The sequence below is a fragment of the Vulpes vulpes genome, unplaced genomic scaffold, assembly GCF_048418805.1.
Source record: "Vulpes vulpes isolate BD-2025 unplaced genomic scaffold, VulVul3 Bu000000624, whole genome shotgun sequence".
In the NCBI taxonomy this organism is placed as follows: domain Eukaryota; kingdom Metazoa; phylum Chordata; class Mammalia; order Carnivora; family Canidae; genus Vulpes; species Vulpes vulpes.
In genome coordinates, this window is record NW_027325676.1 from 403608 (window position 1) to 429039 (window position 25432).

Sequence of the window (25432 nt, forward strand, 5' to 3'; positions counted from 1 at the left end):
TCGAATTGGATTAGGTACATCATGCTAGCCAAAGAGAAGGAGCAGCCAAAAAGCATTCCCCTCAAAATCTTCACTGAGAACATCAAGAACTGTGCCTGTGTAAGTATTTTTAAGACCAACAATTAAATTCTGAGGTCCTAATTCTGACTGAATGAAAAAATGGGATAGAGGTGGAGACACAGAGAGGGAGGAAGCAGTGAGTTGGGGAGAGAGGAAGGAGAGAGCAAAAGGTAGGAAGAGAGAGAGAATATTTAGAAAAGTGCCATGAGGAAAAATGTATTTTCCCCCTCTCCATGTACTTCTTTATAGACCTAAAAACTGTGTCCTAGGTAACATGAAGCAAGAGGAATACATACTACAGTGCTTAAGCAAGGAAAGAGTATTGGATGTTATGTGTCTATGACATTTCTCTGGATCCTTCTAATTGCTTATAGTGGCTTGTAATACAGTGATTTAGAAGGAACCATCATTTTTTCCAAGGGCCACCACTTACATACAGAATGGTCTGGATTGTCTCCACAGTCCTTTTTCCCCTCCAGATATTTTATTTAGTATAACTATAAACTCAGAGAAAAGTTGTAAATATAAAATAATACAAAAAACACCCCGTATACTCTTTATCCAGATTCACCTATTGGTAACACTTTATTCCATTTGCTTTATCATTTATTTTCTTTCTCTGTGTCTATTACATGTATGTGTATACATACGTTTGAGGGTCATACATATACTATAGCCCTTTTTCCTTAAACCTAAGCATTTCTTAAGAATAAAGATATTCTACAGTTATCACCTTTAGTGAATTTAACCTTGGCGTAATACTTTACTCTGCCATTCCCATTCTCATTTTGTCAGTTGACCTCAATAATGTCTCCTTTCTAGTACAGGATCCACTTAAGGATCAGGTGTTTTATTGAGTAGTTATGTCAAATGCAGAGGAGTTTCAAAAAGTCTTTTGTTCCAAGGAATATCAGGATTGAATTGAACTAAGAGGGATGACACTTTTAAGGGATCAGCATATTTCTATTTCAATTTCTTTATACTGTGGGGAGGAAAAAATCAAACCAATTGGCCCAGTTTTGTGTGTAAAATTTGATTTCTGAAATTGTAGTACAGTAACCAAGACATTTACAGTGATGAACAAGATACTTTGGGTATCTTTAAATGGTATTTTTTGTGGTTGTTGTTATAGTTCGAAGTAGCTCTAGATCACACAAAACAGCATTTGAAGGTGGAACAAAAAAGGTATTCCTGGCTAAAGCAAAAGCCATGCAAATAGTTTGATCTGTTGTTAAGTGCCAGCTAGATGCACTGCATGAAGGAGAGAGAATTCTCTAGCAGCAGAGCACATTCTTGTCTCTGCCTTTGATATCAATTGTGGCAGTGGTTTACATTCAGAACTTTCCTTGGAAAATTACCTTGAGATTTTTAAAAATCAACTTTATTGAGGTATAGTTTTGGTGAAATAAACATTTCTGATGTTCTTCACCCATTCTTAAAGATCCAAGTTTCCCACTGCACTGTTTCACTTCATCCTAGAAAGATGATTCTTAGCATTCCTTGTGCAGAACTGCTGCAAACAGATTTACTTAATTTCTTTTATCTGAATATGGCTTTATTTCACACTGACTCTTGAAGGATATTTTTGGGGGTGTAGAATTTTGTTTGCAAATTTTTTTCCTTTTAGTCCTTTAGAGATGTTCCAGTCTTTTGGTCTTGATGCTTTCTGATGAGTAGTCTGTGATTAAACATTAATCCTCAGTAGGTGATTTGTCATTTTTTCTCTAGCTGCTTTCAAGTTTTCTCTTTATTTTTGGTTTTTAGCAGAGTGGCTATGAAGTTCCTAAGCATGGTTGTCTTTGAATCTGTCCTATTTGACATATTCTGAATTTCTTGAATTTGTAAATTTATGTCTTCACCAAATTTGGGAAATTTTAATCATTATTTCATCAAATATTTCCTTCCTCATTATTTCTCTTTCTCTCCTCCTGACAGTTCCATTCTTTCCATATCAGACACTTTCACATTGTTCAGAGATCCCTCAGGCTCTGTAATTTTTTTTCAATCTTTTCCCCCCTTTTCTTCTTCACACTGGATAATTTCTAGTATCTATTTTCAAATCACTGACTTCTTTTCACCATCTCCATTATGCAATGTAGCCTAGTCAATAAATTTTTTTAAAATATTTTTCAAAAAAAATAAATAAATAAAAATATTTTTCCGATAAAAATTTCTATGTTAAATATTTTTCCTCTCAAATAAGGAAAAGTCATTAATACTTCTTATTTCTATACTATGATGCCTCTATTTTTGTTTAATGTGAACATATTTTCATTTGTATCATTGAGCATTATTGTAATAGCTGTGTTTGACTAATAGTCTAAGCATCGAGATCATCTCAGGTGTGGCTTCAGCTCTTGAAAATTGATCTCATTTTCCTGGTTCTTCATATATTAAGTAACAGTTTTGACTCATGAACATAACCTAAGTTTTCTTTTTCTTTTGAATTATTTCAAAAAATAGTTTATTTTTCTGAAGTTATTTGTTTAGAGAGAGTTCTATCTAATGGAATTTGTCTGTTGGGAGAACCTACAACATGCAGGAAAATATACATACATCCTTTAATTACTATTTGAATTGCTATTTGAATGATTATTGAATTACTTTGGGACCATCTGTGATATCAAGCAATTGCATTCAATTCATAAGAAGAAAAATACAATGAAAGGACAAGGAGTGATTTATGAAAGAGTTTCTTTTAACTTTGCTTTTAATATTTTCAAGGCCTGTGGGTGTCCACTTGTGCTGTTTCTTCTTTATGCACTGTTTCCCGAAGGACACAGGCCCCATTGCCTAAACATGTTATAAAAACTGTATGCATAGTAAATGTTCTGGTTACATATTCTCTTATATGACTTTCGTAATTTTTGTAATTCAGATAGTTTGTAATTCAGATAGTCTTATAGATCCATCTCAGATTGCTATTAACCCCTTTCAGAAAATTTTCTTTAAACTTTTCCTAGTTGTATGGAGCAGTTTCTCAATGTATGGTCTGATAGAGAGCTATTAGAAGTACCTACTCGCTGGCAGAGTTGTGAATGGAACATCAACTTCTAACATTTCCAGTCTCATTTCCTAGATTCATCAGTCTTAAGAGATTGCAACAATGGAAGTCTTAGTTAACCATGATGCCTGACAAAGAAAATATGGACTAAATAGTAGTTTTTAAAAAGTGTCTTTCATAGCCAGTTCTTACCTGATTTTACTGAAACCGACTATGTAATTACAAAGGAACTAAGCCAAAAAAAAAAAAAAAACCCAGAAACAAACAAACAAAGGAACTAAGCCATACTATACAAACACAACTCAGTAAGAGAGGAAAGTATCTAGTGCCTTCCTTTAATACTATCCCCCTCCCACCATTTTGGAAATAGCCTTATGGAGCTGAGGGTCACCCCATGTGCCCTCTTAGAATTCTCAATTTTTCTCTTCCTTGCTTCAGCTGCTGTATTTTGTATGCCACAAATTCCTGGAGGGAAATATATGTTTTACTGACATGTTTCCTACTAGCTTCATGTTATATAAAAAAATGAAAATATAATTAAGGGTTCGTGTTCTACACATGCTTTACTTTGTCATTACCTGGAAACAAGCTTTACTTTTGGAGTATGGATAATAATTTGACAATTATTTGGTCACATGCTTTAAATTTTAAAAAAATTGTAGCAATTTTTCTTATTTATTTTTTACAGTCCGTAACTGTAACAGTGACAAATTCCGACACAGCAAATGACACTATCAACATGTTACTAACAATGCTGGGAATAACCGTAAGTTGCCTACTATCTATTTTTAGTTTACGAACCAACTTTGACTTTTGAGTTTTGTGAGTGTGTGTGTGTGTGTGTGTGTGTGTGTGTGTGTAGGTGTTGTGCACCTCCCATCATAAGACAGCTGATTATTGTGGATAACATACTCATATTTTTCCTTCCAACTTTAGAAATTGAAGGCAGCGAAGCTATAGTATTAGCTTATACATGAGTGCTATTCTTATATTCCCATTTGAAATTTTCTGCAAATTCAAAGTTATAGCCTAAAATTGGACTATAATTTTAGAGTGCTAATAACAATATGCAGTTTACTGTATATATTTTAAATACAGACAATAAAGATGTTTCTAAGTTTCTTTTTTGTTGTTGTTTCTAAATTTCTAAATATTTCCTCCTCTATTGGAGTCTTCTTTCTGTGTTTTCAATTCTGATACGTCTCCATCCCTATTGACCCTAGTTATCACACAAGGAAGGACTCAATCCGTTTAATGAATCCTAAATTACATGTTCTGTTGTACATTTTGACATAAAGACTACATGGCTACAAGCTACCTCCTTTTGATGCAGATCCTGAGGATGAAGCAGCTCATACCCTTTAGCAACTGGTAAAGACAAAGACAAGTTCTGAATAAGACCATGGATCTGGGGCTGATCTCTTTTTATGAAAGAGAAAGATATTTGAGGATGAGGTTTTATAAGGGAAAAAAGAGGGACAGTGATAGATGGAGAGAACCAAAGGGAGCACTTGGAAAGCACAGCTTCTTATCCAAAATCCTCTGTAAATGTGATGTGACATAATCATAAGATGGTTTGTAAATTCTATCTGAGCCAATGGTATAATAAAGGCCTTTAAAATTTCAGAGCAACGAGAATTTGGCAGAAGAAATCAATGATTTCTGTACAAACAACATTTAATAATACATCCAAAATAAAATTGAATTTATATGTACTGACTAAAGCACATCTTTACATACGTTTCTAACCTGTATGATATAGAAACCCTAAGTAAGAATTAAATCCTGGAAAAGAGAGTGAGTGGTTTGAGGGATGAAGGTGGGGAGATTGACTAATGATTTAACTCATTTTATTTCATGTTTGTGATTTTCTTTACTTAAAGCGATCAATGTCACTAGGCAAAGAATTTCTATTTTAATGAAGAACTGGGCTTATTTGGCTTTATGTATACCTGATTTAAAGGATTCCAGCATGGCATTTCCAAACCCTACCCTACCTTATTAGCTCTTACTTCTTATTTGCAACACAATCTTGAGCAGATTTAGCTGTGTGTGTGTGTGTGTGTGTGTGTGTGTGTGTGTGTGTGTATCTGTGTCTGTGCCCATACCTATGACATTCCTTCATAAGGTGAAGGCCATGATTTTTAATCAGGAGTCAAGGGCACATGATAACTATTACCAATAATTCCATTTCAAACGTTTTTTTGCTTTCGTCTCCAGGAAGACTCTTTAAAATAGTTCAGCAATCTTTATAATTTAGAATTGTTTGTTTCAAACAATTGGGATTTTCAGTATTACTGGGCAATAATTGTGCTGGGAGTAATCATTTTCTGCATCTGACATGCTGCCTAGAGTCCTCATCCTTTCTCTCCCTAAAGTGGAGTTTGCCTGCCCCAAAGCCAGTGGCAGACTTCCGTCCACTATCTCCTCAATGTCTCTTGGGCATTTGTCTCCTTTGGCTCAGGGCTGCTGAGCTATTGATGCCTCTCAAGTTACTTTGCTCAGGATTAGTCATAGCAGAGTATATGGCTCTCTGGACAACATGCATCTCTGGGCAGGGACATTTGGAGACAAAGGCCAACGCTATCCAAGGAGTCTAGAGACAGCAGAAGAGAGGACTCTGAGATGAGACTTTTACTCCATAGTAAAGGGACACAAATCTCATTTCTTACACCATGGGCCACCCACAAAGTGAGGGGCTGGCTGTACTGTGGTTTCCCGGTCTTTATCAAAAATTACAAGAATCTGGGACAGTCTATTGGAAGCTGTGAGGGGAACTAGTTAACAACTACTATAGCTACCTCCATGGACCAAATACCATTTATCCTGGCCCCAATTCTTTCTTTTTGGAAACACAGATATGCTAAGGAAATGTGTTCTTCAAGTACTGTGAAAGATATGTTTTGACACCTAGTTCTTTTTGTTTCCAAGGGCTCTGAGAACGACTTCCAGCTGTGGGCGAGTTCTGGCAAGGAAAAACTTCCACTAATTGGTAAGTGTCAGGGAAAATCTAAGATGGGATTGATTAGGTTCAAAATTGTAACTCTAAGTTTCAAAGTAATGGTTGTTCTTTCTTAAGCTTCAAAATCCTTAAAAGTGAAAATCACACGCAATATTCACTCACATGTTTAATAAAGAATTACCAGGTACTGTTGCCCAGGCATTGATAACATCTCTTCATTCAGCAGCTATGATTTAGTGAGGGAGAGAAATGTAAATTTTTGTTTCTACTTCTTTTACCTGACAAACAGAGCTGTCTTGAAAAAGTGTGATTATTTACTATTTACTTACTTATTTACTCATTAGGTATGAAAGCAAAATGGATTGGAATTTTTCCCATACATTTATTTTTCATATGTCAATTTTGAATTCTAGTTCCTAACTGCTAAGAAGCCTCTATTTGTGAGAATTCTCTAAAATCCAGTTATGTCTCTGAATCCAGGTACAGATATGTATTTAACACCCATGCCCTGTGCCCAGTTTTCTCTGCATCATAAGGAAAATGAGATAATCACATTTAAACTCCTCTCATCTTCACTGATGAAATCGCCTGCACTTTGCTGTTTCTCAGGTTTTTTCCATCACTGTTCTTAAGGTTATTGATAAACAGATTGCACCTCTTCTAAAATAGTTATTAGCACAAGTTCTCTGAAAAAAAAAATCTTTGGATTAGCAAAATTGTTTAATGTTTCCAGTAATGGAAGGGTTTAAAAAAAAAGAAAAAGAAGACAGGATTGGTAGCAGGCCTTGAAGTATAGTAATGGATGGTAATGGTGACAATAATCTCTTCTAGAAATCTTAAAGCATTCCTTCTTACATGAAATTTTTTTTCCTTTTAATAAACCTGTGAAGCTATAACTCTTTTTCAAATAATCTGGAAATCTAAACAACCAATTTCCTTTTTTTAAAAAACAACCAATTTCTTTCTGCAAAATATATATTCCCAGTCTTAGACTATAGAGTCACAAAGCTCATCACTGAGAACAAAACCCCTCAGTACCACTTCCTGTTTTGACGTAATGTTGACATCTTTGTAAAAGTTGGACAGGGGCAGCCCTGGTGGCTCAGTGGTTCAGCGCTGCCTTCAGCCCAGGGTGTGATCCTGGAGAGCTGGGATCGACTCCCACGTTGGGCTCCCTGCATGGAGCCTGCTTCTCCCTCTGCCTGTGTCTCTGCCTCTTTCTCTCTCTCTGTTTCTCATGAATAAATAAATAAAATCTAAAAAAATAGTTGCTTAGCAGTAAAAAGGAAAAAAGTTAAATACTTATATATGTTTTAATAAAGTGCATTAATTTAGATAAAATGATGTAGATGGTAACTTTTGAGACTTTGAATAGCTTCACACACGAATGCAGCTCTAAGGAATCTGAAGAGCCTGTCGTTCATGATGATCCATTAGAGCATTCAAAAATGCATTTTTTAAAACATACTCTCAATTCTCAATTGTGGATTAACTCCTGGTTATCTTGGTTTGGTTGTATTGCTGTCATAGAAGCTTCTTTTTCCTTAATGGAGCGAAGTCCCTGTGATTCTTGTGAACATTGCATTCATGACGGATGAAAAGAACAGCAAAAGCTCCTTTAGGTACATTCAGTAATAAATCTGGAATGACAGAATGAGAATTTTCATTCTATTCTTAAAAAATGAAATCCATATCATTTCATAGGGTCTTTGAGAATTCTCTAGAGAGGAAAAACAATTTAAAGCATAAAAGAGCAAAACAAATCACTTGGCAGGCAATTCTGGATAGCTCTGGGTGTGGTTTTCTATTCTCTAACCATCGTTTTACAGTTTGCTTCTGGGTTTCCCACTCTGCACACCCTTCCTTCTGATCATTGCCTGGCAGGACACCCCATAGAGGGAGGGCAGCAGTGGAAGGGAACCATAAAGCATAAGGGCAACCCATCCCACTACTCTAGAGTAGCTCTGGCTGGAGAATTGACAAAAGGAAATGAACAAAAAATCTGTTCGACTGACATTCTGTTGGAGAGAATAGTGAAGATAGCAATTCTTTATATATATACTCCAAATATTTAAAAATTTATTAACCAAAAAATAAAAGTAAAAAATAAGAATATTAACCACCAATGCTTATTAATATATTCACTCTGATAAGTTTGTGTGTGGACAAGCATTTCAAAGAATTAGTGTAAGGCTCGACGGGGTCAAGTAATTTGCCTAAGATGTATAGATGTAGTTAGTGTCAAGGCACAAACTAGAAAACCTTCAACATTCTCAGATAGTTACCCAGCAAAAGTCAGCATTGTTTATTGCACTCATGAATATATGTATTTCAAGCAAAGTAACATGCTTTAAATTGTTTTCTCTTCTTAAAATCTTTCCCTTGGGCACACGCTTTCTGTAAGGTGTTCCCACAAGGGTGCATATGATGCTCACTCTGGAGGCACAGCCTTCGTTATCTAGAAGTCCCAGAAAAATACCAACATATACAAATAGGGTGATGCTTACACTCAGGTTTGGTTTGATGACAAAAATACCAACATATACAAATTTTTTCTTGATGACAAGAATACCAACATATACAAATAGGGTGATGCTTACACTCAGGTAGTTTGATGACAGCCATCACCATCATCCTAAATATTCAGGTTTCTTTCCATACAGGACATGAACATCCCTATGGAATTCAAATGAGCCATCTTCCATCTACTAAAGCACTGCCAAAGGAAGCAGAGGACTCCATCTCTCCTTCCCCAACTCAGGAGTCCCTCCTTCTGGAGAAGATCACAGAGATGCAAATCCATTTCATACTGAAGCCCAGGCACCCAGCCCAGAACAAGCAAGGGAGAGGTGAGCCGCTTGCTTTTCTTCAAGTGCCTTCCCTTGGCTCATGTCTCCATGCTTAAACACAATTCAGACACACAGTTTATTCTTTCTGGGTGAGCTTATTGTCATCAATGAGGAGGAACAGTATAGGAAAGAATGCAAAAACTACCCAAAATCAAGCTTAGAAAAATTCAAAAGTCTGACATCAAGACCCAACTCATTTCTATGAAGGTTGTTTCCTTGTTTTAAATCTTTTGGGAAGACCTTTAACTCCTGTCTTTCTCTATACCCTCAGAGCACTTTCAAGGCTGCCCTGAGCCATGCCTTGTGCTGAGTAGTATATGATATATTTAGTTTAACGAGTTGTAGGTAGCATCATTTATGTTAAAGTTGAGCAAACCGAAGCTTTAAAATGCTGAGCTTCATAAGTGGCAGGACCAGGATGCTTCTGGTGCAGTGCTGGCACCCACATGAGTGGAGGTGGTGATGCACTCACTACATCCCAGAAAAGCCTAGTGGCCGGGTGTTCAAGGTTATTTGGTGAAATGTTCCTCATGTGCTTATCCTTCGAGACCTTGGCTCATCTCTGGACTCTTCAAAAATCAGTTATTTAAGCAATGTTAAGGAATCTTCAAAGGAAAACATTCACAGCTGAGCACTAGAAACTTTGAACTCAGCTTTTCACTGCTGGTCACCTTTTCTTTGGAAAGCTCTTCCTTCATAGGGAATGTTGAGTAATTAAAAATCATCTCTGGAAACTGGTGCCTTCATATATATATATAATATATATATGCATTCATAACCTCTATAAGTGCATTCATAACCTCTCATTGTTTTTTTCGCTTCTATGATTTCTTTCAAGCCTGGGACTTGTGTGTAGATGTATATTTACATATATGTTTGAGTGTGTGTGTGAGGAAGTAGGTTTCCACACTTCATTGTGGTTTAGGCTCCTTTCAGTAAATGTTAAACCTATTTAACCAAAAACATCATCTCTGGGTGGGTTAGTGGGATATGACAAGAAAACACAGCCACCAGATAGCCAGCATGTAATGACAACATCCCAAGGACCCTGACTGCAGCAAGTCATCCTTGAGGATGGCCCAGAGCAGAGGAACATAGAAGTAGGGCTCAGGCAGATTGTGTCCTGAGAAGCAGATCCTTTGGATGGTAGAAACTTGAGCACCCAGAAACCAAAGAGGAAATCTGGGGCTGAGGGGAGACTGGCTGTGAAAGCAGAGCATTACCAAACTCAGCCTGATTTGCATACCAAATCCTTCTAGCTTTTAAAATCAGATCTGACACCTGAACCCACTGATCACTCCAGTAGAAAACACATCTACAGGTTCAGTGCCTCCTGATGCCTTGTAACTGGCAGTAACTGATGACACAGGGAGTACTCACCTTGAGTCTGATCGAGTCTCTAGGTTTAACCATCAGTCTGAAGGATATGACCAAGAACTTATCAATGCCATGAGGATGCTGTTAGCCAACATCAGGACGTGGAGAGTTCTACACAACAAATGACTCAGTTTCACTCTTCTAGCCACTACAACGAACACGCTGCAAAATGGCAATGGTGAAAATAATGCTAAGTGAATTAAAATACACTAATCTCCCTTCTTCCTTAGATTCAGGCCAGACCATGAAAAGCACTCCTTTCAGAGACTGGGCCTTTTGGCGGCGCTCTGGCACTTGCCAGAAAAACCAGTGCAGAGTTGCACCATCGGCAATACCACAACAGCTCTTTGGGGTTTCACTCACAAATATATGTGATAAGGACAACTTGCCCTTCCCAATACTGGTAGGTCTCAGTTTGGTCTTTTTTTTACCTTCCTGAGGAGAGGGACCTTGGAGAGGCAAAGTGTTCTCATGCAAACCTACCCTCAAATGGAGAAATCATTAGACAGTCCCTGGCTTTGGCTGAGAAGCTTTGCTAGTGTCATTTGATTTACCTACTGAAGAGTCATTTGGCCAATACAGCAGAACAACGTTTTGCCTATTCCACTTGTTTCCACCGAGACCCATGTAGGCCTGTTCAGATCAGTCAAAATGGACTCTGTGTGCATGAATCATCTTCACATTCTGCTGTTGTCTTCCTGAACTCACAGTAGTCTCAGGTCTCCTTCAACGGAGTCTACTTAATCTAACAACTGAAAACATCTTACCTAAGCATAAAGACTCATCCTGAGGCATATATGAATCTGCTAATTCTAAAAGAGGATGTTAAATGACAGCCACAGAGTTTGCCCTTGTTATCTCAAATCGGTGTACTGAATTGTCAGTGTGGAAATTTCCTGAATACCCAGGACCTCTGCAACCCTACACTAGATTTGGGAATGTTATCCTAGGTGTGAAGAAATTAACCACGTTAGTTCCATGCTTGCTACTACCCCGTCCTTGCATCACATCAATTTTAGGGGGTAGCTAGAACTATCATCCTCCATACTTTACAAATGAATTAGCTTTCAGTATAGTTCACATTTGCCCCAGGTCACACAAATGATCAGAAGCATAATAGGTTTCCGATCCCTTGGTCTATCAGACTCCAGCCCTTATTATCTTTCTACACTGCAGGGAGGGGACATGAAGATAGAGCAAAGGACAGTGAAAGACTCATGAAGGAAATGTAATCAGATAATAAGAAGAGAGCTTTTGAGCTTTTTTTTTTTTTTAAGGAAGAAGGGAAATAGAGATAGTTGGAATGGAGGATACAATCACTTAAAGAGGAATCAACAAATGGGAAATGAGTATGGCAAAAAGATTTCCATACTGGGGGAAGAGCATCTATGTAAGAGAATAAGGAGCCAAGACTGGTAAAGTAGGAGACAGGCGAGGATTCCACAAAGGCCTTGAAACACAGAAGTTTGATTTAAAAGGGCAAATTCAATGAAAAAGCTGATTAAAATAAGTGATTACAATGTTTCAGTGTATGACTGTACGGTGGATTTTTGGGTAGAAACTATAGAGAGACATTGACTAAAGAATCTAAATTGACTTTAGTCCTTCCAGCTCTAAAACCGTACACCATCCAATAGCCTAGCTCTTTCTAAAAGGAAGCAAGCTTCTGCTCTGGGCTTGGGATACAAAATGTATATGCTCTTCTTTTTTTCCTACAGGATATGCTTTCCGTGATCAATCGGAAAGGACCACTCCTGGAAGGCATCTTCAGAAAATCAGCCTGTATAAAATCCTGCAGAATCCTAAAAGAGAAACTAAATTCTGGGGACAGAGTTAACTGTTACAGCAAATCTGTTCATGTGGTAGCATGTGTTTTAAAGGTGGGGAAAGTTCTAGCTTTACCACACATGGGTAACTGAAGCTGTGATGGTGTCTTTCATTATGATTGCCCAGGAACCAACCTAGGCATAACTGATTAAGAACTTGTCAAACTGGAAAACACTTCATGAAATCAAATTTAAGGAAGCTACTGTAGGAGTTAAAAGCCCCATATATTAGAAATACTTTCTGTTTTCACCACAAACAGCCTACCTGAGGACTCCATGCAAAATACTAATACTAATATGATACTATTAATACTAAGAAATTTCAAAATATACACTCACACATACATAATATTTACCAAAGCAAACATCCTGCTTTGGATGACATCCTCACCACGATCCTAATGAAGGCAGTTTCCAAAAGAAAAATCATACGAAAAATTTGAGAATAGGTAGGGAATTTCACAATAGTAAGCAAATGTTTACTTTATGAGGAATCCAAAAAGGCTCAGTGAGGTGACCAAATCATTCTTAACCATCATTGTCGCATTGTCTCCTGTTTCTTGATGCCTTTTACTTTATAAGTCATGGAGGAATGATTTTGCCATTTGTGTCTCCTTCACCACATCCTAGGCATCCTTTAGTTAATATTTGTGATGTCTAGCCCACCATCCAAGGTTATAACACATGTTAGCCAGCTCTTGCTACATGCCAGTTTTGATAAACCTAACTTTTGGAGTAGGTGCAACAGACAAAAGTAGATTGGAATTCTGAAAATTCAGTAGATCAACTCAAGAACTATATTAATTTGGAAATTATACAGCTACATCACAGATATCCCATTCTATTGCTAAAATGGGAATGGAGAAAGAAGTGAGAACTAGAATAGAGAATTTAATCCATCTACCTTGGCACTTGCTATCAGCTCTCAACAAAACTAAGTTAAGGCAGTAATGATGACACTCTTACAATCAAGGTCATATGTGGTCCTTCCTTGTCACATTTGGTCTTTTCTTGTCCCTCATTTCTGTTCAACTATATGAAAGATACCAATAGTCCCTGACCACTACTACACTGAGGTCCAGTAAAACACACCACTAAATATATATATAGGCATCAAGAGACAGGGGAAAGAATGATGATACATTAGGTACTCGAATAGCATGAGAAGTGTTGCCCTCTTGAAGGTGCACACATGGAATTGATGTTTCTAGCAAGGTTTAATAGGGTCTTTTCTATTCCCGTGTTATAGGCACAGACTAGGAAGATGGTGACCACGTGTGCATAGAGTTCTTAGACATTCCTGAAGCTTTCCCTACTTAAAGTTGACTAATCTTTGTGGAGAATCAGACTCTGCAACCTTGGCCTGAATAGTATCATGCCAAACTATCTGGAGAATTGGCCTACACTAGAAATGAATACATCCTCAGGACCATCACGAGTTTGCCATTAGACTCTCTACTTTTGTATAGTTCAGGAAAGGAAGAATGATACAATTATGAGAGTAGCTTATGTAGTAGTTTGCAGAAAAGCACACAAAAGAGTAAGTGCTATATGATACAAGGGAGCTTTGTCCTCATTTACACTGAAGCCTAGGCTCTGCTTTGATGCTTTCATGTTTGTTGGAGAAAATCCACACACCTGCTTTTGCACGTACAAGTCAATGGAGAATCAGAGCAGAGTTCCATGTGGGTCACAGTTTGGGTATCTATGACGGAAGTAAGACTGAACTGAAGTTTGCAACTAAGTGTTTTCTCTGTAATATTTCCAATATATATTTTGTATATGTGAGTGTGTCTGTGTGTATTTTTCTTTTGTCCACATAAGGATTTTCTTGAAAATATTGAAGGCAGTTTACTTTCATCGGACCTCTATGAAAAATGGCTTCGTGTTCTTGACGAAGTGACAGAGAAGAAAAAAATAAATGCAGCCCAGAGGTAATGATGCAATAATTACTCTACTCTGGTCATGGCTCAGAAATACAGCCAATATACTATTAGGAATATATTGGTTTACTTCTTGCCACTTTGACCACTAAAATAACATTCAATGCCACATAGTTTCAATTCTTGTCACCCATGGAGGGCAGTTTCAGAATACAGACATGCCTTATGGCTATTATTGTACTTCTCCTGACCTTATTAACATTGACTCATTAGTCATTGTATAACTTCTGAATATATGAAACTGGTAGACAAAAGTCAGTGGCCAAAGAGATGCCAGTGCATCAACAGCCAGTGGCATAACCTAAAGTTTGTCAAACATTTAAACGGAGTGGGTTAGCTCAGAAATTGAATTCGGTAAAACATTTTTGTATACGTTCATGCCTGGAACTCTGCTACAGCAGGCTGTATACTAGATCTAGAAAGATGTTCTCTGCTCTCCATCTCTATACTTCCAGCTGCTAAGTGCAGTGACTTGCCTTATTTAAAAGTGCATCTTTCTGACTTCAGCCTTCTAGCCCAGCTGCCAAAAGTGAACGTTGTTCTCTTGCGATACCTTTTCGGAGTGCTCTACAACATTGAGCAACAATCCTCATCCAATCAGATGACAGCTTATGAATTATCAGTGTGTATAGCCCCAAGCCTTCTTTGTCCACCTAATTGTGGCAGCTTGGAATTGGAAGAGAACTTCAAAAAAAAGGTAGGGAGAGCTCTCATATGTGTCCCCTCGGGTTTATAATCCAGGCTTTGAATCTGAAATGTGTAGTAGTAAATTGGATGGATCAGTTCTGAAAAGTGCACATCTTCCTAGGCTTTCTTGGAATGGCAGGTTTGTTATGCTTCTCTGGTGGAATATGGGAAGGGGTCTTAACGTGGGAAACCCAAAGCAGTTGAGTCACTTCTTTCCCATCCAGGAGATTCAATACTAGACTGACTAAACAAAAGAGAGAGGAGTGATGTAATATGGTAGAAAAGACCTGGGCTCCAGAGTTTGACAAGCCAAGGTTCAAATCTCAGCCTGATCCTTGAGGGAGAGCTTGTAACCTTGTGCAAAGACATGGTTTCCTCATGACACAATGGTAACAACCCCCAGTTCCTGTGGTCGTTACTGGCACATCCTAGGTGGCTTGGGCACTAAGAGCACCCATGGCTCCAAACACATAGCTTTGCTCTGCAAGTTGTGGCTCATTTAGAAAAACACTTGACTACTCTTTTGCCTCCGCTACATCAGACAGAAACTAGTGAGATATTCCAAAACATCCTGATGAAGCCACACATACCTAATAAGATGACAGCTTCCCCAAGCTCATGCCAAGAGCCAGCATTATTCAAAGTAAGACATGAGAAGGGACTGCGGCTAGACAAACATGTTTTCTCCCCAGCCCTGTGAGTTTTTACTCAAAAACAAAACAAAAGAAAACTTCAAAAAAAATCCACAGGAATATCCACTTTCCAAAAAATATTTGTCCATATTTAAGAAATGGATATCATAGGATTTTGTCACTGCTTTATACATCTAAATCAGATATTTTCCTAAGTTACAACCCAATATTTTCTGGAAGCAAAATTTTATAAAATAAGTAAACTTTTAGAAAGTGGGTTACTTTGAAAACTATCCTAGTTTTAAAGATGTAACCTTTGGTATCACAATGTTAGGTATTAAATTAGGCCACAAAGTAGGAGTTTAGCCCTCTGTCTAGTAGTATTTTAAAATCTGTACTCAAAGTACAATGGAAAGCATCACTCTATGTTATTTATTAGAGAACTTGGGTTTCTATATATTTTTATCAACTCTGAATTTTTCATAGAAGTCTTTCACAGTTTTGGTTAGATCCAAGGTTTATAAACAAAATGTGACCTATAACTCTTCCATATGAAAAAGAGCACCCCACTGTGTTCTTTTTGCATTACAGGCTTCTCTCATACAGTTTTTGATCGAAAATTGCCTGAAGATATTTGGCGAAGACATCACTTCTCTCTTGGGAGAGAATTCAAAGAGTTGTCATAACAATGGGAAGGCTGCAGGTACTGTGGATAATTTAATAGGCTTTAGGGAGACACAGGCAAGCAAGGTTGCCAGGGGTCATGGCAGATACTTAGCCCTGTTCTGGAGCCCAGAGCATGCCCAGGGCAATGATTCCCAGCTGCTCCTTCTTCTGAAGGCTGGCTAGCAGGTCAAGGCAGGTTTCACACTGTTGGAGACCCACGAAAGCATAGAAACTTCAAGACGTTTTGGCAGTATTAGGAGATAGCATGGTATGATACAGTGTTTGGGGATATTTTTAAACACAATTTTAAATGGATCCCGCATCTATATTATATTTTATATGTGGGTAAGCATATAATGCATAATTATTTATTTCTACTTATAATATATAAATGTGCTCTGGTTGAAACCATAGCACGGGGCTTTAATTCCTGCTCCATTCTCTTTTTGATCAATGGCTCTTGAGGCACCACAGGATTCCAGTGCTCTTTAAAATGAGTTGAAAATAACCAGCATCATTGAGAGAAAAGGACTTGACTTGATGTCAAACAACCTCTCCAGAGTACAAACTCCAGTGCCCCCATTTATCATCTACATGACCTTTGACCAATTACTCTAGCTCGGTATCACTTTATTCATGCCTAAAATGTGTTTAAAAATAATGCCTAAATCTTAGAAGTGTTGTCAAGATTCAATAACATAAAGGATGTAAAAACGTTTCTAAAACACAATTAATAGAACTAGGAGAAGTTCCTCTGAGCCTAGTGCAAGTTTTATTGGAGCCTAGCAAATCACAGCTCCCTGGCAACACCCCATTTTTTGTAAATTGGAGTTTAGATTCAGAACCTGGAGATACATATCATCAATCCCTCCATACTTTTGACATGTCTTCGTTTTACGACATATACCTCATTGTGTTGAGGGAAGCTTTTGGATAATCCGTGTCATCAGGAATTAAGATGAGTCTAGTACCATGTCTGAGAATATGCTGGTGCAAGACAAGTGTTTGTTTTTCATGTCGTCAGTGACAGAAAATCAAACTGTTGAATCCAAGCCAGTGAGAGTGATAGTGATTTCCAGAAGAACACAACTGCAGAATGCTACCAAGTCCCCATGTGGTCCATCCACCTACATGTCTACAGTTTAGTAAGGCACTGAAGACTGGAATCTCCATAATGACCCTTGACACTTCTTTTTCTGTTTTTCCAATGAATGAGGAATGAACCCCTTCCAAGACCCAGCTATTTCCATTTAAAGTTTTTTCCTTGGTCCCAAATATTCATATTGAGGAATCTTCCACAAATTATCTCCCCTTTTCACTGCCTACCATATCCTATGACCTACTTTTTGAATTGTATTGTACTGTGTTGTGTTGTATACTTTTATATGGATAATAAAAATCATTCCATAGCTCAGTATGTTAGACAACCATTTCTTTGGTTACGATTCACATAACACTTCAGTGGAGACTCATCTGAGCATTTCTGGTCTCAGACTGGATTTGAAACCAGAGGATTACTAATCTCAGCCTGATTTGCATACAAATCCTTCTGGCTTTTAAAATCATATCTGACAGCTGAACCCACTGATCACTCCAGTAGAAAACAAACGTCTACAGGTTCAGTGTCTCCTGTTGCATTGCAAAGACAGTAACTGATGGCAGGAAATTCTGACCTTCAATCTGATCAAGTCCCAAGGTTTAACCATCAGTCTGAACGATAGGAGCAAGAACTCATCAATGCCATGAGGACCCTCTTAGCCACATTAGAACATGGAGAGTTTTACACAATAAATGACTCAGTTTCCCTCTTCTAGCCCCTACAATGAACATGCTGTATAATGGCAATGGTGAAAATAAGGCTAAGTGAATTAAAACACACTAATCTCCCTTCTTCCTTAGATTCAGACCAGAAGACGATGAAAAGCACTGCTTTCAGAGACTCGGCCGCTTGCCAGCGCATTGGCCCGTCCCAGAACAACCAGTGCACAGCTGTGCTGTCTGAAAAACCAGGACAGCTCTTTGGAGTTTCCCTTACGGATATCTTTGATAAGGACATCTTGCCCTTACCCATACTGGTAGGTCTCAGTTTGGTCTTTTTTTTTTTTTTTTACCTTCCTGAGGAGAAGGACCTCGGAGGGGCCAAGTGTTCTCATGCAAACCAACCCTCAAATGGATAAATCATTAGACAGTCCTTCGCTTTGGCTGAGAAGCTTTGCTAGTGTCATTTGATTTACCTACTGCAGAGTCATTTGGCCAATACAGCAGAACAACGTTTTGTCCCTTCCACTTGTTTCCACTGAGACCCATGTAGGCCTGTTCAGATCAGTCAAAATGGACTCTGTGTGCATGAATCATCTTCACATTCTGCTGTTGTCTTCCTGAACTCACAGTAGTCTCAGGTCTCCTTCAACGGAGTCTACTTAATCTAACAACTGAAAACATCTTACCTAAGCATAAAGACTCATCCTGAGGCATATAAGAATCTGCTAATTCTAAAAGAGGATGTTAAATGACAGCCACAGAGTTTGCCCTTGTTATCTCAAATCGGTGTACTGAATTGTCAGTGTGGAAATTTCCTGAGTACCCAGGACCTCTGCAACCCTGCACTAGATTTGGGAATGTTATCCAAGGTGTGAAGAAATTGACCACGTTAGTTCCATGCTTGCTACTACCCCAGTCCTTGCATCACATCAATTTTAGGGGGTAGCTAGAACTATCATCCTCCACACTTTACAAATGAATTTGAAAGCTTTCAGTACAGTTCACATTTGCCCCAGGTCACACAAATGATCAGAAGCATAATAGGTTTCCAATCCCTTGGTCTATCAGACTCTAGCCCTTATTATCTTTCTACACTGCAGGGAGAGGACATGAAGATAGAGCAAAGGACAGTGAAAGACTCATGAAGGAAATGTAATCAGTTAATAAGAAGAGAGCATTTGAGCTTTTTTTTTTTTTAAGGAAGAAGGGAAATAGAGATAGTTGCAATGGAGGATACAATCACTTAAAGAAGAATCAACAAATGGGAAATGAGTATGGCAAAAAGATTTCCATACTTGGGGAAGTGCATCTATGTAAGGGAATAAGGAATCAAGACTGATTCCACAAGGAATCAGGCGAGGATTCCACAAGGCCTTGAAACACGGGAGTTCGATTTAAAAGGGTAAATTCAATGAGAAAAAAATCTGATTAAAATAAGTGATTACAATGTTTCAGCGTATGACTGTCAGGTGGATGTTGGGTAGAAACTATAGGGAGACATTGATTAAAGAATCTAAATTGACTTTAGTCCTTCCAGCTCTAACACCGTATACCATCACATCGCCTAGCTCTTTCAAAAAGGTAGCAAGCTTTTACTCTGGGCTTGGGATATGAAATGCCATATACTCTTCTTTTTTTCTCTCAGGATATGCTGTCCTTTATCAATGAGAAAGGACCACTCACGGAAGGCATATTCAGAAAACCAGGTAGTATAAAGGCATGCAGAATCCTAAGGAAGAAACTAAATTCTGGAGACAGAGTGAGGCATTACAGCAAATCTGTTCATGTGGTAGCATTTGTTTTAAAGGTGGGGAAAGTTCTAACTTTATCCGCACATGAGTAAGTCAAGCTGTGATTGGTGTCTTTCATTATGATTGCCCAAGGAGCGACATGGGCAGAACTGATTGAGAACTTCTCAATTCGGAAAACACTTCATGAATTCAAAATTTAAGGAATCTACTGTAGGAGTTAAAAGCCCAATACATTAGAAATACTTTCTGTTTTCACCACACACCACGCCCCTGAAGACTCCATGCAAAATACTAATACTAATATGATTACTAGTAATAATAAGAAATTTCAAAATATACACTGATACATACATAATGTTTACCAAAGCAAACATCCTGCTTTTGATGACTTCTTCACCACACTCCTAATGAAGGCAGTTTCCAAAAGAAAAATCATATTAAACATTTGAAGATAGGTATGGAAGTTCACAATAGTAAGCAAATGTTTATTTTATGAGGAATCTAAAAAAGGCTCAGTGAGGCAACCAATCATTCTTAACTATCATTGTCGCATTATCTCCTGTTTCTTAGTGCCTTTTACTTTATAAGTCATGGAGTAAGGATTTCGCCATTTGTGTCTCCTTTCACCACATCCTAGGCATCCTTTAGTTAATGTTTGAGATGTCTATCCCACCATCCAAGGTTATAACGACATGGTAACCAGCTCTAGATACATGCCTGTTTTGATAAATCTAACTTTTGGAGTAGGTGCAAGAGACAAAAGTACTTTTGTATTCTGAAAATTCAGTAGAAGGACTCAAGAACTAGATTAATTTGGAAATTATACAGCTACATCACAGATATCCCATTCTATTGCTAAAATGGGAATGGAGAAAGAAGTGAGAACTAGAACAAAGAATTTAATCCATCTAGCTTGGCACTTGCTAACAGCTCTGAACAAAACTATGTGAAGGCAGTAATGATGACACTCTTAGAATCAAGGTCATATGTGGTCCTTCCTTGCCACATTTGGTCTTTCCTTGTCCCCCATTACTGTTTAACTACACAAAAGATACCAATAGTCTCTGACCACTACTACACTGGGCTAGAGTAAAACACACAGCAAATATATATATAGGCATCAAGACACAAGGAAAAGAATGATCATCCATTAGGTACTTGAATACCATGGTAAGTGTTGCCCTCTTGAAGGTGCACACATGGAATTGATGTTTCTAGCAAGACTTATAGGGTCTTTTCTATTCCCGTGTTATAGGCACAGGCTAGGAAGATGGTGACCACGTGTGCATAGAGTTCTTAGACATTTCTGAAGCTTTCCCTACCTAAAGTTGACTAATCTTTGTGGAGGAACAGAATCTGCAACCTTGGCCTGAATAGTATCATGTCAAACTATCTGGAGAATTGACCTACACTAGAAATGGATACATCCTACACTAGAAATGAATACATCATGAGTTTGCCATTAGATTCTCTACTTTTGTATAGTTCAGGAAAGGAAGAATGATGCAATTATGAGAGTAGCTTTTGTAGTAGTTTGCAGAAAAGCACACAAAAGAGCAAGTGCCCTATGATAGAAGGGAGCTTTGTCTTCCTTTCCACTGAAGGCTATGCTCTGCTTTGATGCTTTCATTTTTGTCAGAGAAAAGCCACACACCTGCTTTTGCACGTGCAAGTCAATGGAGAGTCAGAGCTGAGCCCCATGTGGGTCACAGTTTGGGTATCTATGAAGGAAGTAGGAATCAACTGAAGTTTTCACCTAAGTGTTTTCTCTGTGATATTTCCAATATATATTTTGTATTAAATATACATATGTGTGTGTGTGTGTGTTTCTGTGTATATTTGTGTGTGTGTGTGTGTTTTTTTATCCACATAAGGATTTTCTTGAAAATATCGAAGGAAGTTTACTTTCATCGGACCTCTACGAAAAATGGCTTTGTGTTCTTGACGAAGTCACTGAGAAGGAAAAAATAAATGCAGCCCGGAGGTAATGATGCAATAATTACTCTACTCTGGTCATGGCTCAGAAATACAGCCAATATACTATTAGGAAAATATTGGCTTCCTTCTTGCCACTTTGACCACTAAAATAACATTCAATGCCAAATGGTTTCTTTTTTTAATAATATATTTAATTGTTATTTATTTGTGTTCAATTTGCCAACATACAGAATAACACCCAGTGCTCATCCCATCAAGTGCCCCCCTCAGTGCCCGTCACCCATTCACCCCTACCCCCCACCCTCCTCCCCTTCCATCACCCCTAGTTCATTTCCCAGAGTTAAGAGTCTTTATGTTCTATCTCCCTTTCTGATATTTCCCACACATTTCTTCTACCTTCCCTTATATTCCCTTTCACTATTATTTATATTCCCCAAATCAATGAGAACATACAATGCCAAATGGTTTCAATTCTTCTCACCCATGGAGGCCAGTTTCAGAATACAGGCATGCCTTATGGCTATTATTGTACTTCTCCTGACCTTATTAAGTAGACTCCTTAGCCATTGTACAACTTCTCTTATATATGAAACTGGTAGACAAAAGTCAGTGGCCTAAGAGAGATGCCAGAGCATCAACAGCCTGTGGTATAACCTTCAGTTTGTCAAACATTTAACCAGAGAGAGTTAGCTCAGAAATTGAATTTGGTAAAACATATTTCTATACGTTAATGCCTGGAACTCTGCTACAGCAGGTTGTATACTGGATCTAGAGAGATGTTCTCTGCTCTCCGTCTCTATACTTCAAGCTGCTAAGTGCAATGACTTGCCTTATTCAAAAGTGCATCTTTCTGATTTAGGCTTCTAACACAGCTGCCAAAAGCGAATGTTGTCCTCTTGCGATACCTTTTCGGCGTGCTCTACAACATTGAGCAACAATCCTCATCCAATCAGATGACAGCTTATGATTTATCAATGTGTATAGCTCCAAGTCTGCTTTGTCCACCCGTTTCCTGCAGCTTGGAATTGGAAGACAACTTGATTAAGAAGGTAGAGAGATCTCTCATATGTGTCCCCTGTGGTTTAGAATCCATGCTTTGAGTCTGAAATATGTAGTAGTAAATTCGAAGGAACAGTTCTGAAAAGTGCACATCTTCATTGCCTTCCTTGGAATGGCAGACTTCTTTATCCTACTCTGGTGGAATATGGGAAGGGGTGTTGTTAAATTGCGAAATGCAGAGCAGTTGAGTTGCTTCTTTCCCATCCAAGAGATTCAATACTAGACTGACTAAACAAAAGAGAGAGAAGAGTGGCATAATATGATAGAAAAGACCTGGGCTCCGGAGTTTGACAAGCCAAGGTTCAACTCTCAGCCTGATCCTTGAGGAGAGAGATTGGAACTTTGGGCAAAGCCATGGCTTCCTCATGACACCATGGTAACAAACCCCAGCTCCTGTGGTTCTTACTGGCACATCCTAGGTGACTTGGGCACTATGAGTGCCCATGGCTCCAAACACATTGGCCTTGCTCTGCAAGTTGTGGCTCTTTTAGAAAAATACTTGGCTACAGTTTTGCCTCTGCTACATCCGACAGAAACTAGTGAGATATTCCAAAACATCCTAATGAAGCCACACATACCTAATAAGATGACAGCTTTTCCCCAAGCTCATGCTGAGAGCTAGCATTCGGCAAAGCAAGACATGAGTAGGGACTGTGGTTAGACAGACAGACATGTTTTCTCTCCAGACCTGTGATTTTTACTCAAAAACCAAGCAAAAGAAAACATCAAAAAAGAAAAATCCACAGGAATATCCACTTTCCAAAAAACATTCTTCCCTATTTTAGAAATGGATTTCATAGGATTTCATGTATGTTTTACACATTTTAATGAGATATTATCCTAAGTTACAACCCAATATTTTCTAGAAGCAAAATTTTACACAATAAGTAAAGTTTAAGAAGGCAGGTTACTTTGAAAGCTGTCCTAGTTTTAACGATGAAACCATTGGTATCACAATGTTAGGTATTAAACTAGGCCACAAAGTAGGAGTTTAGTCCACTGACTACTAGTATTTTAAAATCTGTACCCAAAGTACAATGGAAAGTATCACTCTAAGTTATCTTATTAGAGAACTTGGGTTTCTATATATTTTTATCAACTCTGAATTTTTCATAGAAGTCTTTCACAGTTTTGGTTAGATCCAAGGTTTATAAACAAAATGTGACCTATAACTCTTCCATATGAAAAAGAGCACCCCACTGTGTTCTTTTTGCATTACAGGCTTCTCTCATACAGTTTTTGATTGAAAATTGTCTGAAGATATTTGGCGAAGACATCACTTCTCTCTTGGGAGAGAATTCAAAGAATTGTCATTACAATGAGAAGGCTGCAGGTACTGTGGATAATTTAATAGGCTTTAGGGAGACACAGGCAGCAAGGTTGCCAGGGCTCATGGCAGATACTTAGCCCTGTTCTGGAGCCCAGAGCATGCCCAGGGTAATGATTCCCAGCTGCTCCTTCTTCTGAAGGCTGGCTAGCAGGTCAAGGGAGGTTTCACACTGTTGGAGACCCAGGAAAGCTTAGAAACTTCAAGACGTTTTGGCAGGATTAGGAGATAGCATGGTATGATACAGTGTTTGGGGATTTTTTTAAACACAATTATAAATGGATCCCACATCTATATTGTATTATATATGTAGATAAGCATATAATGCATAATTATTTATTTCTACTCTGGTTGAAACCAGAGCACGGGACTTTTATTCCTCCTCCATCCTCTTTTTGATCAGTGGCTCTTGAGGCACCACAGGATTCCAGTGCTCTTTCAAATAAGTTGAAAAGAACCAGCATCATTGAGAGAAAAGGACTTGACTTGATGTCAAACTACCTCCCCACGGTACAAATTCCAGTGCCCCCATTTATCAGCTATAGGACCTTTGGCCAATTACTCTAGCTCCGTATCACTTTATTCATGCCTAAAATGTGGATAAAAATAATGTCTAAATCTTAGAAATGTTGTCAAGTTTCAATAAGATAAAGGGTGTAAAACACATTTCTAAAACGTAATTAATGGAACTAGGAGAAGTTCCCCTGAGACTAGTGCGAGTATTATTGGAGCCTAGCAAATCACAGCTCACTGGTAACACCCCATTTTTTGTAAAATGAAGTTTAGATTCAGAACCTGGAAACACATATCATCAATCCCTCCATACTTTTGACATGTCTTCGTTTTACGACATATACCTCATTGTGTTGAGGGAAGCTTTTGGATAATCCGTGTCATCAGGAGTTAAGATGAGTCTAGTACCATGTCTGAGAATATGCTGGTGCAAGACAAGTGTTTGTTTTTCATGTCGTCAGTGACAGAATATCAAACTGTTGAATCCAAGCCAGTGAGAGTGATAGTGATTTCCAGAAGAGCACAACTGCAGAATGCTACCAAGTCCCCATGTGGTCCATCCACCTACATGTCTACAGTTTAGTAAGGCACTGAAGACTGGACTCCATAATGACCCTTGACACTTCCTCTTTATCTGTTTTTCCAATGAATGAGAATGAACCCCTTCCAAGACCCAGCTATTTCCATTTAAAGTTTTTTCCTTGGTCCCATATATTCATATTGGAGAAATCTTCCCACAATTTATCTCCTCTATCTTCAATGCCTACCATATCCTATGACCTACTTTTTGAATTGTAGTGTACTGTGTTGTGTTGTATACTTTTATATGGATAATAAAAATCATTCCATAGCTCAGTAGGTTAGACAACCATTTCTTTGTTTATGATTCACATAACACTTCAGTGGAAGCTCATTTGAACAGTTCTGGTTTCAGGTGTGGTCACCTGTGCACTTGCAGGTAGCCTGCAGCTCCTGTCGACCTAACCTAGGTGTCTGTGTATTGGCGCTGGCTCTCAATTGGTCCCCATGTCTTCCATAAGGTAGCTTCTCCTCCTTTCATATGGTGGAGGAAGAGTT

At 38.3% G+C, this 25432-nt stretch overlaps 1 protein-coding gene across 1 annotated transcript in view; it reads left to right on the forward strand.

Moving 5' to 3' along the window:
• The window catches only part of LOC140596555 (rho GTPase-activating protein 20-like), a 42366-nt gene extending 22317 nt beyond the window's left edge, over window positions 1-20049 (forward strand). Inside the window, exons 7-16 of the mRNA XM_072745118.1 lie at window positions 15-99; window positions 3753-3830; window positions 5996-6056; window positions 8690-8875; window positions 10483-10655; window positions 11971-12132; window positions 13903-14012; window positions 15901-16043; window positions 17906-18081; window positions 19413-20049. Coding sequence (XP_072601219.1) covers window positions 15-99; window positions 3753-3830; window positions 5996-6056; window positions 8690-8875; window positions 10483-10655; window positions 11971-12132; window positions 13903-14012; window positions 15901-16043; window positions 17906-18081; window positions 19413-19610 — 1372 coding nt within the window. The 3' untranslated portion in view covers window positions 19611-20049. The remainder of the gene's footprint in view (window positions 1-14; window positions 100-3752; window positions 3831-5995; window positions 6057-8689; window positions 8876-10482; window positions 10656-11970; window positions 12133-13902; window positions 14013-15900; window positions 16044-17905; window positions 18082-19412) is intronic.
• The last annotated feature ends 5383 nt before the right edge of the window (window positions 20050-25432 follow it).